The sequence below is a fragment of the Jaculus jaculus genome, chromosome 5, assembly GCF_020740685.1.
Source record: "Jaculus jaculus isolate mJacJac1 chromosome 5, mJacJac1.mat.Y.cur, whole genome shotgun sequence".
NCBI classification, from domain to species: Eukaryota; Metazoa; Chordata; class Mammalia; order Rodentia; family Dipodidae; genus Jaculus; species Jaculus jaculus.
The window spans coordinates 83,548,165-83,564,659 of record NC_059106.1 but is presented as its reverse complement, the minus strand read 5'-3'; the positions used below and the strand labels follow the sequence as shown (position 1 = coordinate 83,564,659).

The window sequence follows — 16,495 nt, the reverse complement described above, 5'->3', positions numbered from 1 at the left end:
CATGGCTCAAGGTCCATTGTAGAAGAGGTGGCTGAAAGAATGTGAGGGCCAAGGAAGGGTAGGACTCCTTACAATGTACTCCTCCAGACACAAATTGACCTGGATATCCATGTCCTCACAGTGTCTGACACTACCTACACAACACCATCATAATAGGAGGAAAAGATGATGACATCAAAATAAAAAGACTGATTGAGAGGGGAAGCGGATATAATAGAGTGGAGTTTCATAGGGGAAAGTGTGGGGGGGATTACCATGGGATATTGTTTACAATTATGTAAGTTGTCAATAAAAAAAATTAAAGAAAAAAAAGGGGCCAACTTCTGCTATTCTCAAACTTCCCCTGGATCTGTAAGCATCATTAAATTTCCTTCCTCCTATTTAAAAAAAAAAAAAGAAGAAGAAGAAAAATGACACACCCACACACAAAACAGTCTACCTTCTCTTATGTAATCTCTCACCTGACCAGGTTCACTCTTCCAGGTTCCTAGACCAATCAGAGGCATCTTCTGCCCAGTGTGTAGGAGGACACAGGAAGCTGCCATAGTCCCCTGCAACAGATGAGAAAAAATAGTGAGAATTTTAGTGTTGTTGTTGTTGTTGTTATTATTATTATTATTTTTAGAGGTAGGGTCTCACTCTAGCACAGGCTAACCTGGATTTCACTATGAAGTTTCAGGCTGGTTTCAAACTTAAAGCAATCCTCCTAGCTCTGAGTGCTAAGATTAAAGGCATGCACCACCATGCCAGATAGGAGAAGATGGCTTAGCTATTAAGGCATTTGCCTGTAAAGCCAAAGGACCCTGGTTTGGTTCCCCAGGTTCCTTGTAAGCTAGATGCACAAGGTGGCTCATGCATCTGGAGTTCTTTTGCAGTGGCTGGAAGCCCTGGTGCACCCATTCTCTCTTTCTCTCTCTCACTCTGCCTCTTTCCCTCGCTCAAATAAAAAAATAAAAAATAATAATAAAAAGGAAAGAAGCCAGGTGTGGTGGTGTGTGCCTTTAATCCCAGCACTCGAGAGGCAGAAGTAGGAGGATCACTGTGAGTTTGAGGCCACCCTGAGACTACATAGTGAATTCCAGGACAGCCTGGGGTAAAGTGAGACCCTACCTTGAAAACACAAAAAAACAAAAACAAAAACAAAAACAAAAAAAGAAAGAAAAGCCAAAACAAAGCACCAAACTTAAGTAAGTAAGGTCTCCATCCAGTAAAAGACAGAGAAATGCCATTCATTATAGATGAAGATTTGGTAACAAAATTGACAGGAGAGGGTGAGTTCTCTTGAGGAGGAAATACATGTTCCTAAGAGGTTGTTAGGAATACAGAGACTCTGGGTATCACACAAGTCTGATCAGCCAAGCTGCCAGGCATAAGTGGCATAAGTTCTACAAGGAACTTTTTAGATGACAAAATGGGATTGGAAAGGTGACTTTCTTTCAGCAGCAAAGTGGCAGAAGCAAGGATATAGGAGTTTAGAGAACTTAGGCAGACAGACCTATGAAAATAAATGCATTGTGGGGCTAGGTATGAAACAGTTGATGGAGTGCTTTCCTAGCATGCATAAAGCCCTGGATTTGAACCCCAGCATACCTGTTATACTAGCACTTGGAAAGTACAGATAGAAGGATCAGAAGTTCAAAGTCATCTTTGGTTACGTTACTTGTTTGAGGACAGCCTAAGTTGCACGAAAACCTGTTTCAAAATACCAAAAAGGGCTGAGGAAATAGTTTAGCGGTTAAAGCATTTGCCTGCAAAACCTAAGGACCCTGGTTCGATTCCTCAGGACCCATGTAAGCCAGATGCACACGGGGGCGCAGGCATCTGGAGTTTGTTGTGCCCATTCTCTTTCTATCTGCCTCTTCCTCTTCCTCTCTCTCAAATAAATAAATAAAAGGGCTGGAGGGATGGCTTAGCAGTCAAGGCGTTTGCCTGCAAAGCCAAAGGAACCAGGTTGGATTCCCCAGGACCCATATTGGCCAGATGTACAAGGAGGTGCATGCATCTGGAGTTCATTTGCAGTGGCTGGAAGCCCTAGTGCACCCATTCTCTCTTTCTCTCTCTCCCTCCCCCTCTTTCTCTGTTAAAAAAATAAAAATAAAATATTTTTAAATAAATAAATAAAATATTTTTAAAAAATACCAAAAAAGAGACTGGGAAACGCCTCAGAAGATAAAGGTGCTTGTTCAAAGCATGCTGGCCTGGGTTCAATTTCCCAATAACCATGTAAAGCCAGATGCACAAGGTGGTGTACATGTCTGGAGTTCATTTGCAGTGGCTGAAGGACATGACATGCCCATTCTCTCTCAAATAAATATATAAAAACAAAGAAATTTATCTCATAACAATAAAAAATGTTTATTTATTTGCAAGCAAACAGATAGAAAGACAAGAGAGAAAGTGGGTACACTGCAAACAAACTCCAGATGAACGTGCCACTTTGTGCATCTTACTTACATGGGTACTAGGGAACTTAACCCTGGTCATTAGGTTTTGAAGATAAGTGCCTTAACCACTGAGCAATCTCTCCAGGATTCTCCCACCCTCCCCAAAAATATATATTTTGGTTTTTCAAGGTAGGATCTTGCTCTAGCCCAGGCTGACCTGGAATTTACTATGTAGCCTTAGGGTGGCCTCGAACTCATGGCAATCCTACCTCTGCCTCCCAAGTGCTGGGATTAAAGGTGTCTGCCACTATGCTTGTCTAAAAAAAAAAAATATATATATATATATATACACATACATATATATATATACACATACATATATATATGTATATATATATTTGTTTATTTTTATTTATTTATTTATTTGAGAGCAAAAGACAGAGAGGAGAGAGAGAGAGAGAGAGAGAATGAGAGAGAATTGGCATGCCAGGTCTTCCATCCCCTGCAAACGAACTCCAGACACATGCGCCCCCTTGTGCATCTGGCTAACGTGGGTCCTGGGGAATCGAGCCTTGAACCAGGGGCCTTAGGCTTCACAGGCAAGCGCTTAACCGCTAAGCCATTTCACCAGCCCATATTTTTTTAATGAGAAAAAGGGCTAGAGAAATGGCTTAGCGGTTAAGGCACTTGCCTACTAAGCTTAAGAACTCATGTTCAGGGCTGGAGAGACGGCTTAGCAGTAAAGGCCTGCAAAACCAAAGGATCCTAGTTCAACTCTCCAGGACCCATGTAAGCCAGATGCACAAGGGGACACATGAGTCTGGAGTTTGTTTGCACTGGCTGGAGGCCCTGGCGTGTCCATTCTCTTTCTCCGTCTCTCAGCCTCTTTCTCTCTCTCAAATAAATAAAAATAAATAAAGCTTAAAAAAGGGCTGAAGATATGGCTTAGCGGTTAATTTGCCTGCAAATCCAAAGGACCTCAGTTCAATTCCCCCAGGAGCCATGTAAGCCAGATGCACAAGCGGGTGCATATGTCTGGAGTTTGTTTGCAGTGGCTGGAGCCCTGGCGCACCCATTCTCTCTCTCCCTCTCTCACATCAGCTAAAGGCCCTGGCCCACCCATTCTCTCTCAAAATAAACTTTAAAAAATTAAAAATTATAAAACAAATGAGAAAGCCAGGCATGGTGGCACATGCCTTTAATCCTAGCACTCAGGAGGCAGAGGTAGGAGGAACTCCGTGAGTTCAAGGCCACTCTGAGACTACACAGTGAATTCTAGGTCAGTTTGGGGGAGAGTGAAACCCTATTTCAAAAAAAAAAAAGAGAAGAAAATGAGCATGGTGGTAGCACATGCTTTAATCCCTGCACTTCGGAGGCTGAAGTAGGAGGATCGCCATGAATTTGAGGCCACACTGAGACTACATAGTCAATTCCAGGTCAGCCAGGGCTAGAGAGATACTCCACTAAGAAAAACCAAAACACAACAAAATATTTTTTGAAAAATGAAAACAAGACAGACAATATTCACTTAAAGAAGTAATATAACACAGAAATAACCTTTCACCTCAATCTTTTTTGTTGCTGTTCTTTTCCTTTTCTTTTTTTGTTTTCCTCTTGAGGTAGGGTCTCACTGTAGCCCAGGCTGACCCACTATGTCGTCTCATGATGGCCTCAGACTCACAGTGATCCTCCCACCTCTGCCTCCTGAGTGCTGGGATTAAAGGCGTGCACCACCATGCCTGTTTTTTGTTTTTTTTTTAAAGGCAGAGTCTCACACTAGCCAAGGCTCACCTTTTTATTTCTATTTTATTTATTTATTTGAGAAAGAGAGAAATAGGCAGGGAGAGAGAGCGAATGGGTGCACCAGGACCTCTAGCCGCCGCAAACAAATTCCAGACACATGTGCCACTTTGTACATCTGGCTTTATGTCAGGACTGGGGAAATGAACCTGGATAGTTTAACTGTTGAGTCATTTCTCCAAATCTCAAATACATTTCATTTTTAATTTTTTTAAAATTTTATTTCAAGCTGGTCGTGGTGGTACACACCTTTAATCCCAGCACTCAGGAGGCAGAGGTAGGAAGATCATTGTGAGTTCGAGGCCACCCTGAGACTACATAGTGAATTCCAGGTCAGCCTGGGATAGAGCGAGACCCTACCTCAAAAAAAAAAAAAAAAAAAAAAGACACATTATTTCAGAGAGAAAGAGAGACAAGAGAGAATTGGCACACCAGGGCCTAAGCCACTGAAATCAAACTCCAGATGCTTGTGCCACCTAGTGGGCATGTGCAACCTTATGCTTATCTTACTTTGTGCATCTGGCTAACTGGGATCTGGAAGTTGAACATGGGTCCTTAGGCTTTGCAGGTAAAGCCATCTCTCCAGTCCTCCAATACTTTTTTATGTTTTTGGTTTTTCGAGGTAGGGTCTCACTCTAGCTCAGGCTGACCTGATGCTGGGAATAAAGGAATGCACCACAATGTGGAGCACTGCACATTAAATTTTTCTTCTAAAATATTTTATTTATTTACTTATGAGAGAGGGAGAGGGAGAGAGAGAGAGAGAGAGGCATGCAGATAAGAGAATAGGCATACCAGGGTCTTCAGCCACTGCAAACAAACTATAGAAGCTTGTATTACCTTGACCATCTGGCTTTATGTGGGTACTGGGACTTGAACCTGGATCTTTAGGTTTTGCAGGCAAGCACCTTAACCGCTAAGCCATCTCACCATCCCTAAAATATATTTTAATTAAAATAAGTAAATAAGGGCTGGAGGGGTGGCTTAGCAGTTAAGGCGTTTGCCTGCAAAGCCAAAGGACCCAGGTTTGATTCCCCAGGACCCATGTTAGCCAGATGCACAAGGTGGCACATGCGTCTAGAACTCATTTGCAGTTGTTGGAGGCCCTGGCGTGCCTGTTCTCTCTTTCTCTCTCTTCCTCTCTGTCAAATCAATAAAATATTTTAAAAGTAAGTACATAAATAAGTAATACTTGTTTCCAATTTTTGTTGGGAGGGGCATGTTGAAGTAGGGTTTATCTCTAGGCAAAGTTGACCTGGAATTCACTATGTAGTTTCAGGGTAGCCTCAAACTCATAGTGATCTACCTACCTCTGTCTCCTGAGTGCTGTGATTAAAGGTGTATGCCATCATATCTGACTGTTTCCAAATTTTAAAAGACATTATAGGGATTGGAAAGAGCTCAACAGTTAAAGGAACTTGCTTAAAAAACCTGAATGCTTGGATATGATTCCACAGTACCCATGTAAAGCAAGATATACCAGGGGACACATGTGTCTGGAGTTTGTTTGCAGAGGCATGAGGTCTGTCTGGTGTGCCCATTCTCTCTCTCTCTCTCTTTCTCTTTCTCTTAGATAAGTAAATAATTATTTAAAAAAAAAAAGACAGAAAGTGGCTGGAGAGATGGCTTAGCGCTTAAGGTGCTTGTCTGCAAAGCCTAAGGGCCCAGGTTTAATCCCCCAGTACCCACATAATCCAGATACACAAGGTGACACATGCTGACAAGGTCAAGTCATACATGTGCACAAGGTAGTACACACATCAAGAATTCTACTGCAGTAGCCGGAGGCCCTGAAGTGCCAATTCTCTTTCTCATAAAAAAAAAAGACAGAAGAAAAAAAAAAAGATAGAGGAGCTGAAGAGATGGCTTGGCAGTTAAGGGCACTTACTTTTGAAGCCTAAGGACCCAGGTTCAATTTCCCAGTACCCATGTAAGCACAAAGTGGTGCATATTTCTGGAGTTTGTTTGCAGTAGCTAGAATACCTGGTGTGCCCATTCTCTCTCTCTCTGCCTCTTCCTCTCTCTCTCTGTCCCCTTTCATTTATTTCTTAAATTAATAAATAAAAAGACATGGGGACGTCAGCGCGCGCCCGCTGTCGCGCTGGGCCGGGGCGGCTGTGGGCGCCGCCTGCTCGGTTAAGGTTGTCACCGGCGCCGGTGCCCGGCCCACCATGTTCCACAACAGCAGCCAGCGCCGCCACTGGACCTTCGCCAGCGACGAGCAGCTGGCGCGGCTGCGGGCCGACGTGAACCGCAAGTTCAAGTGCAAGGCGGCGGCCTCCGGGAAGGTTCTTCCAAATGATCCCATCTTTCTTGAGCCTCAGGCAGAAGCGATACTATGCAAATACTATGAAAAAAGATTATTGGAATTCTGTTCAGTATTTAAGCCAGCAATGCCACGGTCTGTTGTGGGTACAGCTTGTATGTATTTCAAACGTTTTTATCTTAATAATTCAGTGATGGAATACCACCCCCGGATAATAATGCTCACATGTGCATTTTTGGCCTGCAAAGTGGATGAATTCAACGTGTCTAGTCCTCAGTTTGTTGGGAACCTTCGTGAGAGTCCCCTTGGGCAGGAGAAGGCACTGGAACAGATTTTGGAATATGAACTACTGCTCATACAACAATTAAACTTTCACCTCATTGTCCACAACCCATATAGACCATTTGAAGGCTTCCTCATTGATACAAAGACTCGCTATCCCATGTTGGAGAATCCAGAGATTTTGAGGAAAACAGCTGATGACTTTCTTAATAGAATTGCATTGACAGATGCTTACCTGTTATATACACCTTCCCAAATTGCCCTAACTGCCATTTTATCTAGCGCTTCCAGGGCTGGAATTACCATGGAAAGTTATTTGTCCGAGAATCTAATGCTGAAAGAAAACAGAACTTGTTTGTCACAGTTACTAGATATAATGAAAAGCATGAGAAACCTAGTAAAAAAGTATGAGTCGCCCAGATCTGAAGAAGTTGTTCTTCTGAAACAGAAGCTAGAACGATGTCACTCTGCAGACCTGGCACTTAATGTAATTACGAAGAAGAGGAAGGGCTATGAAGATGATGACTACGTATCCAAGAAACCCAGACTGGAGGAGGAAGAGTGGACTGACGACGATCTGGTAGATTCTCTGTAATCACATGAAGCTGATGTGGCTGTGCTAACTACCCAACAGGAAGAGGAAGCCTATGTGGCATTTAACTTTATTAAAAAATACATTGTGTAGCTGGGTGTGGTGGCGCATGCCTTTAATCCCAGCACTCGGGAGGCAGAGGTAGGAGGATTGCCATGAGTTCAAGGCCACCCTGAGACTACAGAGTGAATTCCAGGTCAGCCTGGGCTAGAGTGAGACCCTACCTCAAAAAAAAAAAAAAAAGTGAAAATATCAAAATATATTAAACTTCTATTTGTTATTTAAAAAAAAAAAGACATGGAAGAACTAACAATATAAGTGGCAAGTTAACCAATACACCAAAATTATCTTTCCTAGTATTTCTGACCCATGAAGAATGTTACAGCCTAGCATAATTTAGATATAGAAACTGTGCCTTTTTGCTACAACTACAACAAAACTGGTCAATCCAGGCAGTGAAACACAAACTAAGAGGGCAGTAATCCTTGTAATCAAAACTTCTCCAGTATCAAACAAGAATATCTGGATTTCATAAGTGGAACGTGATGGTCTGATACTACAACCAATGGTCTAACCAAGCAGTTGGGCTTGATGCCCAACACTAACCTGTTCATGCTCCCAGCTTTCCCAGTACATGAGAGAACTCTGAAATTATACCTGGGGTAGGAGCTTGAACAAAAGCATTGCTTATAGGGGAAAAGAAAGAAATCTTAAATCTACTTCCTCCTTTCTTTTGCAGGTGAAACTGAAAACCACGGGGGCAGGATCAAATAGGCAGAAGATCTAACAAAGACCCTCAAAAAACAAGAACTCCTAAGGGATGTGGAAGATGAAAGGGCCACAGCAAAAAACAGGTTTTATGTCTAGAACAGAAAGTCATGAGGGCTGGAGAGATGGTTCAGTGGTTAAAGTCCTTGCCTGAAAAGCCTAACAACTTAAGTTTGATTCTCCAGTACCCACATAAAGCCAGATACATAAGGTGGCAATGGATCTGGGGTTCGTTTGAAGCAGTAGCAAATCCTAGGGCACCTTTTTTTTTCCCTCTCTCACTCTTTCTGCCTAACTCCGTGGCCCACACCTTTAATCCCAGGAGTCTGGGAGGCTGAAGTAGGAGGATCACAGTGAGTCTGAGGCCAGCCTGAGACCACAGAGTGAATTCCAGGTCAGCCTCGGCTACAGTAAGACCCTACCTTGATTAAAAAAGTCCTCCATGGCCAGGCATGGTGGGGCACACCATTGATCCCAGCACTCAAGGGGGATGAGGCAGAGGCAGGAGAATTTGAGGCCAACCTGGGACTACAGAGTGAGTTCTAGGCCAGCCGGGGCTACAGTGAGACCCTACCTTGAAAACAATTTTTCTTGGGCTGGAGAGATAGCTTAGCTCTTAAGGCATTTGCCTGAAAAACCAAAGGACCTAGGTTCGATTCCCCAGGACCCATGTAAGCCAAATGCACGAGGTGGTACCTGCATCTGGAATTTGTTTGCAGTGTCCAGAGGTCCTGGGTGCACACATTCTCTCAATATATATCTGCCCCTTTCTTTCTCCAATAAATAAGTAAATAAAATAAAAAAAAATATTTCTCTTGGGGCTGGAGAGATGGCTTAGTGGTTAAGGTGTTTGCCTGCAAAGCCAAAGGACCTTGGTTCAATTTCACAGAGACCCACATGAGCCAGATGCACAAGGTGGTGCGTGCATCTGGAGTTCGTTTGCAGTGGCCTGGAGACCCTGGCGTGCCCATTCTCTCCCTCTTTCTCTCTCTGTCTGCCTTTTTCCCTGTCTCGCTCCCTCAAAGAAATAATTTATTTCTCTAGTCTCAGCACTCCAGAGGCTGAGGTAGGAGGGTAAGTTTCGGGTCAGCCTGGGATAAAGTAAGACCCTACCTGTGCTGGGGATGGGCCAAAAAAACAGGCTGGAGATAGCTCAGTCTTGCAATCATGAGTACCTGAGTTTAGATTCCCAGTTATCACATGAAAGCTAGAAGCTGTGACAGGCTTCTGTAAGCCCAGCATAACTACAGCAAGATGGGAAGTGAAGAAAGGAGAATTTCCCAAAAACCCTGTAGCCAATTAGCCTGGCTAATGCAGCAGAACTAAAAATAAGAGACCCTGTTTCAGACCTGGGGAGATGGCTCAATGGTTAAAGGCACTTGCATGCAAAGCCTGTTGGCATGGATTTTATTCATTCCCCAATACCCACATAAAGCCAGATGCACCAAGTGGTACCAAATGCACCAAGCTGGAATTCATTTGCAGTAGTAAGAGGCCCTGATGTACCCACTCTGCCTGTCTCTCATAAATAAATAAATTAACCCTGTCTCAAGCCAAGTGAGAGAACACCAACACCAGAAAGTTGTCCTCTGACCTCCACACTAACCCTGTGGCATGCACATGCCCACACTCACATGTGTACACATGTACACACACCAGAAACAGACAGAAAACTTATTTCCAAATATTTTTGTAGTGTATCTACACTGGCTTCCATTGCCACTGCTTTATCTTTAATCACTATCATCACTTACCTCAACCAGGCATCTCTCCTGTTTTCAGTTCATCTTTGTCCAAAATCCACTCAGCAAATCCAACCATGTGACTCCCAGACTCAATGTTCAGCAATTCTCCCCTACCCTCAGGACAAAGTCCAAATTCCATGAAGACCTGGCTCATACACTCACTTTCCCCACCTCTTCACTTCTGTAGAGCTAGCATCACTTGACTCCAGACCTCTTTGACATTGCATTCCCCCCAATATTTTAGACTGGCCTGGCAAACTGCTACTCATCCTTTAGCTAATACTTTACACTTACTATCACTTGTGCCCAGCACTGCCTTTTCTGTAAATGTGCTGACAGCCTGTGCATACACTGATGCATCATTTTGTGGATGTAAAGGTTTGCCCCACAAACCTGGGTCACCCTTCTGAATACCTTACTATAAACACACAGAGGTTGAAGGAGAGACTTGATGTTTGGAGGGTTTTCTTTTGCTTTGGTGGTGGTGGTGGTGTGTGTATGTTTAACATTTTTATTTATTTACTAGAAAAAAGGGTATATCTAGAGAAAAAGTATATAGGCATGCTAGGGCCTCTTGCTGCTGCATACAAAATCCAGATGCATGGGCTACTTTCTGCATTTGGCTGTTTTTTTTGTTGTTTGTTTGTTTTGTTTTGAGTGAGACCCTCATATAGAACAGGCTGGCCTTGAACTCTGTGTGAATTTAAATTTCTGATCCTCTTGCCTCTTGTTGGAACTACAGGCATGAGACATCACATAAAGATAGACAGCTGGAGTTTAGCTAACTGGACTCACTTGAGAAAGTCATTAACCCCATCACCTTCTTGGGAAACCTAAGACAAATCATGTACAGAATATATATATATCTCAAGGTATTTTACTATCTTTGTGTGAGCACCTGTGTGCATATGAGCACTTGAGAAAGTCATTAACCCTATCACCTTCTTGGGAAACCTAAGACAAATCATCTACAGAATACATACATACATACATACACACACACATATATCAAGGTATTTTACTATCTTTGTATGAGCACCTGTGTGCATATGAGCACTTGCTAGGGAATAAACTGACTTCATACATGCATTTCTACTGCCAAGCTATACCCACAGACATCTTACTATCTTTAGCAAAGATTAAAAAAAATAATAATAACCAGGGGAGTGGCTCAGGCCTTTAATCCCAGCATTTGGGAGGCAGATAGGAGGATCGTCTTTAGTTCGAGGCTACCCTGAGACTACATAGTGAATTCCAGGTCAGCCTGAGCTAGAGTGAGATTCTACCTTGAAAAAAATTAATTAATTAATTAAATTAAAAATAAAACAAACTGGGCATAGTGGCACATGCCTTTAATCCCAGCACTCAGTAGGCAGAGGTGGGAGGATCACGGTTAGTTCAAGGTCAGCCTGAGACTACAGTGAGACCCTACCTGGGAGGGCAGGCAGGAGGAGGGCTAAAGGGATAGCTTAGTGTTTAAGGTGTTTACTTCCAAAGCCTGAGGACCCAGGTTCGATTTCCCAGTACCCACATAAGACAGGAGCACAAGGTGTCGCATGCGTCTGGAGTTTGAAGTGACTGGAGGCCCTGGCGTGCCCATTCTCTCTACCTCTCTCTCAAATAAGTTGTAGTGAGTTCCAGACCAGAAATGAACAAACCACCTGAATAAAATGTAAAAAGGAGAGTCTTAATTCTGGCTGACTGATATTAAAGGTGTGCACCACCACACCCAGCTCTCTACGGTGAGTTTTTAAACACAGAAACTACATTTCTACCCTTTACTCTTTAGTCATCCCCCCTTTTCTCTAATTAATTTGACAAGAACCAGTAAACATGGTTTACAAAAACAGAATTTGGCAGTCAGCACAGAACAAGCTCCAGATAAGGTGGAGACCAAACACCAGATGTTGGTATGCATCATGTATGGGAGACCACGTTGCCTTGACTAACACCAGATATCTCAACTTCCTTTCTGTGTTAATCTTTTGGTTTTTTCGAGGTAGGGTCTCACTCTAGCTCAGGCTGACCTGGAATTCACTATGAAGTCTCAGGGTGGCCTCAAACTCAAGGCAATCCTCCTACCTCCACCTCCCTAGTGCTGGGATTAAAGGTGTGCGCCACCACTCCAGGCCTGTGTTAATCTTTATTCTCCTATAGCTCCTAAAAAATGTCAAGATGGCTTCCCTTAAGTCTGTTAAGGTTATTTTATTTTAAAAATATTTTTTGTTCTTATTTTTATTTATTTATCTGAGAGCGACAGACAGAGAGGGAAAGAGGCAGAGAGAGACAGAGAGAATGGGTGCGCCAAGGCCTCCAGCCACTGCAAAGGAACTCCAGATGCATGTGTCATCTTGTACATCTGGCTTACGTGGGTCCTGGGGAATCGAGCCTTGAACCGGGATCCTTAGGCTTCACAGGCAAGCGCTTAAAAGGTAAACCACTTCTCCAGCTCCAAGGTTATTTTGAAGTCAATAAATAAAATATTTTTTAAAAAATTGCCAGCAGGATGCCAGGCATGGTGGCGCAGGCCTTTAATCCCAGCACTCGGGAAGCAGAGGTAGGAGGATCGCTGTGAGTTCGAGGCCACCCTGAGACTACATAGTTAATTCCAGGTCAGCCTGGACCACAGTGAGACCCTACCTCAAAAAAAAAAAAAAAAAATTGCCAGCAGGCTAGAGAGATGGCTTAGTGGTTAAGCGCTTGCCTGTGAAGCCCAAGGACCCAGGTTCCAGGCTCCATTCCCCAGGACCTACGTTAGCCAGATGCACAAGGGGTTTGTTTTGCAGTGGCTGGATGCCCAGGTATGCCCATTCTCTCTCTCTCTGCCTCTTTCTCTATCTGTCGCCCTCAAATAAATAAATAAAAATGAATAAAATATTTAAAAAAAAATTAGGCAAGTTCTAGGCTGGAGACATGGCTTAGTGGTTGAGCACTTGCCTGTGAAGCCTAAAGATCCTGGTTCAAGGCTCAACTCCCCAGGTCCCACGTTAGCCAGATGCACAAGGGGGCACATGCGTCTGGAGTTCGTTTGCAGTGGCTAGAAGCCCTGGTGCTCACTTTCTCTCTCTCTCTGCTGTCACTCCTAAATAAATAAATTTTAAAAAGATAGACAACAACAACAAAAAATAGGCAAGTTCTTGCTTAAAAAAAAAATTGCCAGGAAGCCAGGCATGGTGGTGCATGCCTTTAATCCCAGCATTTGGGACGCAGAGATAGGAAGATAGTCATGAGTTCAAGGTCACCCTGAGACTACATAATGAATTCTAGGTCAGCCTGGGCTAGAGTGAGACCTTACCTTGGAAAACCCCCTCCCCCCAAAAAAGGCCAGAGTGGTTCGGCACATCCTTAATTCCAGTACTCAGGAGGCAGGAGTAGAAGGATTGTTGAGTTCCAGGCCAACTCCCCCAAAAAATAATAAAATAAAATAGCGTGGTGTAGTGGTGTATGCCTTCAATCCCAGCACTTGGGAGGCACTGGTGGGAATAAAATAGGAAGATCACTATGAGCTACAAGGCAATCTGGGCTACAGAATAAGTTCCAGGTCAGCTTGGACTAGAGCTCCAGCCTTCTCCCTACCCCCCCCACAAAAAAAAATCCAATGGGCATGGTGGTGCATGCCTTTAATCCCAGCACTCTGGAGGGAAAGGTAGGAGGACTGCCGTGAGTTCAAGGCCACCTGAGACTACACAGTAAATTCCAGGTCAGCCAGGTTGGAGTGAGACTACCTTGGGGGGCGGACCAAAAAAAAAAAGTCCACTGAAGCAGAAAAGATCATACTAGGGCTAGAGAGATGGCTTAGTTCTTAAGGTACTTGCCTGCAAAACCAATGGACCCAGGTTCGATTCCCCAGGACACAAGTCAGCCAGATGTACAAGGTGAAGCATGCGTCTGGAGTTCATTTGAAGTGGCTGAATGCCCTGTGCCCATCCTACCTCTGTCCTCTCTTTCTTTGTCTCACATAAAACAAATAAATAATTTTTAAAAAGATGATACTAAAATCATATTGGGGGCTGAAGGGATGGCTTAGCATTTAAGGTGTTTGCCTGCAAAGTCAAAGGACTCAGGTTCAATTCCCCAGGACCCACATAAACCAGATGCACAAGGGGGAGCATGGGTCTGGAGTTCGTTTGCAGTGGCTGTAGGTCCTGGTGCGCCCATTCTCTCACTCTCTCTCCCTCTTTCTCTGTCAAATAAATAAATAAAAATAAAAATGTTGAAAATCATACTTGGATTAAACTTGGATTACAGTTGAGAAAGTGGGACCTTGGGAAAGTAACAGACCTGATTAGAATCAACAAAATTCTTCTAGTGGGGATAGAGAGACAGCTCAGTAGTTAAAGGTAAAGGTGTTTGCATGCAAAGCCTGCCAGCCCAGGGTTCAATAGCTAAGTATTCACATAAAGCCAGATTCACAACTTGGTGTATGTGTCTGATGACCTCTGTGATACCATACTTACTTTCCCTTCCTTTCTCTCTCTAATAAATAAAAATAATTAAAAGAAAAAAAAAAAAAACAAACACCTCAGGGCTGGAGAGATGGCTTAGCAGTTAAGGTGCTTGCCTGCAAAGCCTAAGGACCCAGGTTCAATTCCCCAGGACCCATGTAAAGCCAGATGCGCAAGGTGGCACATGGGTCTGGAGTTCCTTTGCAGTGGCTAGAGGCCCTGGTGTGCAGACTTTCTGCCTCTTCCTCTCTGTCTCATAAATAAATAAACACTGTTCAAGGAACAAGTGTGGAGGTGTATTCAAGAGGCAGAGGTAAGAGGATTAATGTGAGTTTCAGGCCAGCCTGGGATGGCAGAAACGGTTCTAAATCAGCCTGGGGTAGAGTGAGATTCTCTCTCAGAAAAAAATATATAAACTCTTCTAGAGGGAGCATGCAGACCCTGAATATGAATATCCCGAACAGAAGAGTTAATTAATAATAAGCCCCATAACGTGAAGGTTCAGATCTGATTCTCAGTTGTTTTTTCCAAGGTCAGGTTTTGCTATAGCCCAGGCTGACCTGGAATTTACTATGTAGTCTCAAACTGGCTTCAAACTCACTCACCGCACTCCTACCTGTGCCTCCTGACTACTGAGATTAAAGGCATTCACCATACCCAGCTGACTTTTTTTTTTTTTTTACAATTTTATTTACTTGAGATAAAGAGGCATGGTGTGTGTGTGTGTGTGTGTGTGTGTGTGTGTGTGTATGTGTGTGTGTGTTGTGTACACGGATGCACCAGGACCTCCTGCCACTACAATTAACTCCAGGGCATATGCCACTTGGCACACCTGGCTTTAAGTGTTAAGTGGGTACTGGGGAATTGAACCCAGGCCATGAGGCTTTGCAAGCAAATGCCTTGAACCGCTGAGTCATCTCTCCAGCCCCGGGACTGTCACTTTAATAGGGCTCTATAGCAACAGGATAACATGTCCAAGTTTTTGCAGACCCAAGGAACTGCTTAAGCAAGAGAATTTTCTATTCTCCTTCCTGACACTTGTGAGAAACTTCCCTTTATTTTCATAGGAAAACCAGAGCCCTAAAAAGTCGTGCATGTTGACTTAACAAAAAGGCAGAATTAAAATTTAGAGCACGTGATAATACTTTAAAAAAATATTTTATTTGAGAGAAAGACGGGTGGGGGGGGGGAGAGAGAGAGAATGGATGCACTAGGGCCTTCAGTCACTGTAAAGGAACTCCAGACGTATGCACCACCTTGTGCATCTGGCTTACGTGAGACCTGGGGAGTTGAACCTGGGTCCTTGGGCTTTGGAGGCAAGTGCCTTAACCGCTAAGCCATCTCTCCAGCCCCAAAGCCTGAGGTTAATCCTCGCTGCAGTACTGATGTTCCTGAACGTTTCACTGCTGAGGAAGCAGAGGTCCGGGATCACCGGGACTAGGAGGAAGGGCTCGAATCCCAAGCCAAACGTCTCCGCTTCCAGTACCCGAGCTCTCCGCTCAATTTTGGGGGCAGCCTCGCCGTGAAAGACCCAGGGTAACCGCCTCCTGCAGAAAGAAAACATGGGCCAAGCAGCCGGAGGAACTCACCTGAGCGCTAGCACAGACTGGGAAGCACACAATGTCTCCGGGACTCCGTTCCGTACCGCACGACGGAGCCAAAGGGCCTGAGTTTAAGGCGGGGGTGGGGAGGAAACTCCACCCCGGGGAGCGGCGGGGGCCGGGCGGCCAGGCCCACCGCGCCCACCGCGGCGCCCGCCCCCCGCTTCCTCAGCTGAGTAGCTCGCGCGCGCTCTCGCCAGCTGAGTACTTCTCGCGAGGGCTGGGCCCGCCCCGGCCCGCTCGAGCTGCCCGAGGCGCACCCGGGCCACGGCTCGCACGCACCCCACCACGAGGGCTGCGGAGGGCGGCGTCCCCGCCCGGGCCGCCCACCCGGCCCCCGGCGCCCCGCGCGCCACCGCCCCGCCCGGCTTCCTTACTTCCGGCGGGAGGGCCCCGGCTGCTCCCTGGTGGTCCCTGGCCTCCTGAGCGTCTCCCCGGCGAGTGCTTGGCCAGATTCCTGCACTTCACCAAACTTGGTCCCGTTTTTTTTACTTCAGGCGGACTAAGTCCCAGAGAGCAAGAACAGCACTAACGTTGACCAAAACACAGACCTCACTTCATCTGCAGCATAGCTGCAGATTTATATACCAGACACATGACTTCATGAGTATG

General features: G+C 44.7%; 2 protein-coding genes across 3 annotated transcripts in view; one reads left to right on the top strand and one right to left on the bottom strand.

Annotated features, from left to right (window-relative positions):
* Window positions 1-16,026, bottom strand: part of Akr1a1 (aldo-keto reductase family 1 member A1) — a 32,077-nt gene extending 16,051 nt beyond the window's left edge. The window contains exons 1-3 of one of the 2 annotated variants that reach the window (XM_045150779.1): window positions 15,872-16,001; window positions 1,591-1,692; window positions 462-551 (exon numbers count right to left, since the gene is read on the bottom strand). In XM_045150779.1, coding sequence (XP_045006714.1) covers window positions 462-545 — 84 coding nt within the window. In that variant the 5' untranslated portion in view covers window positions 546-551; window positions 1,591-1,692; window positions 15,872-16,001. Of the gene's footprint in view, window positions 1-461; window positions 552-1,590; window positions 1,693-15,871 lie in introns of both variants that reach the window. The other variant, XM_004672143.2, reaches the window with a different exon arrangement.
* LOC101597182 (cyclin-H-like) lies at window positions 6,356-7,497 on the top strand. The gene has a single exon (XM_045150780.1). The coding sequence runs from the start codon at window positions 6,356-6,358 to the stop codon at window positions 7,325-7,327; it is 972 nt and encodes a 323-aa protein (XP_045006715.1). The 3' UTR covers window positions 7,328-7,497.
* Window positions 16,027-16,495: the final 469 nt, after the last annotated feature.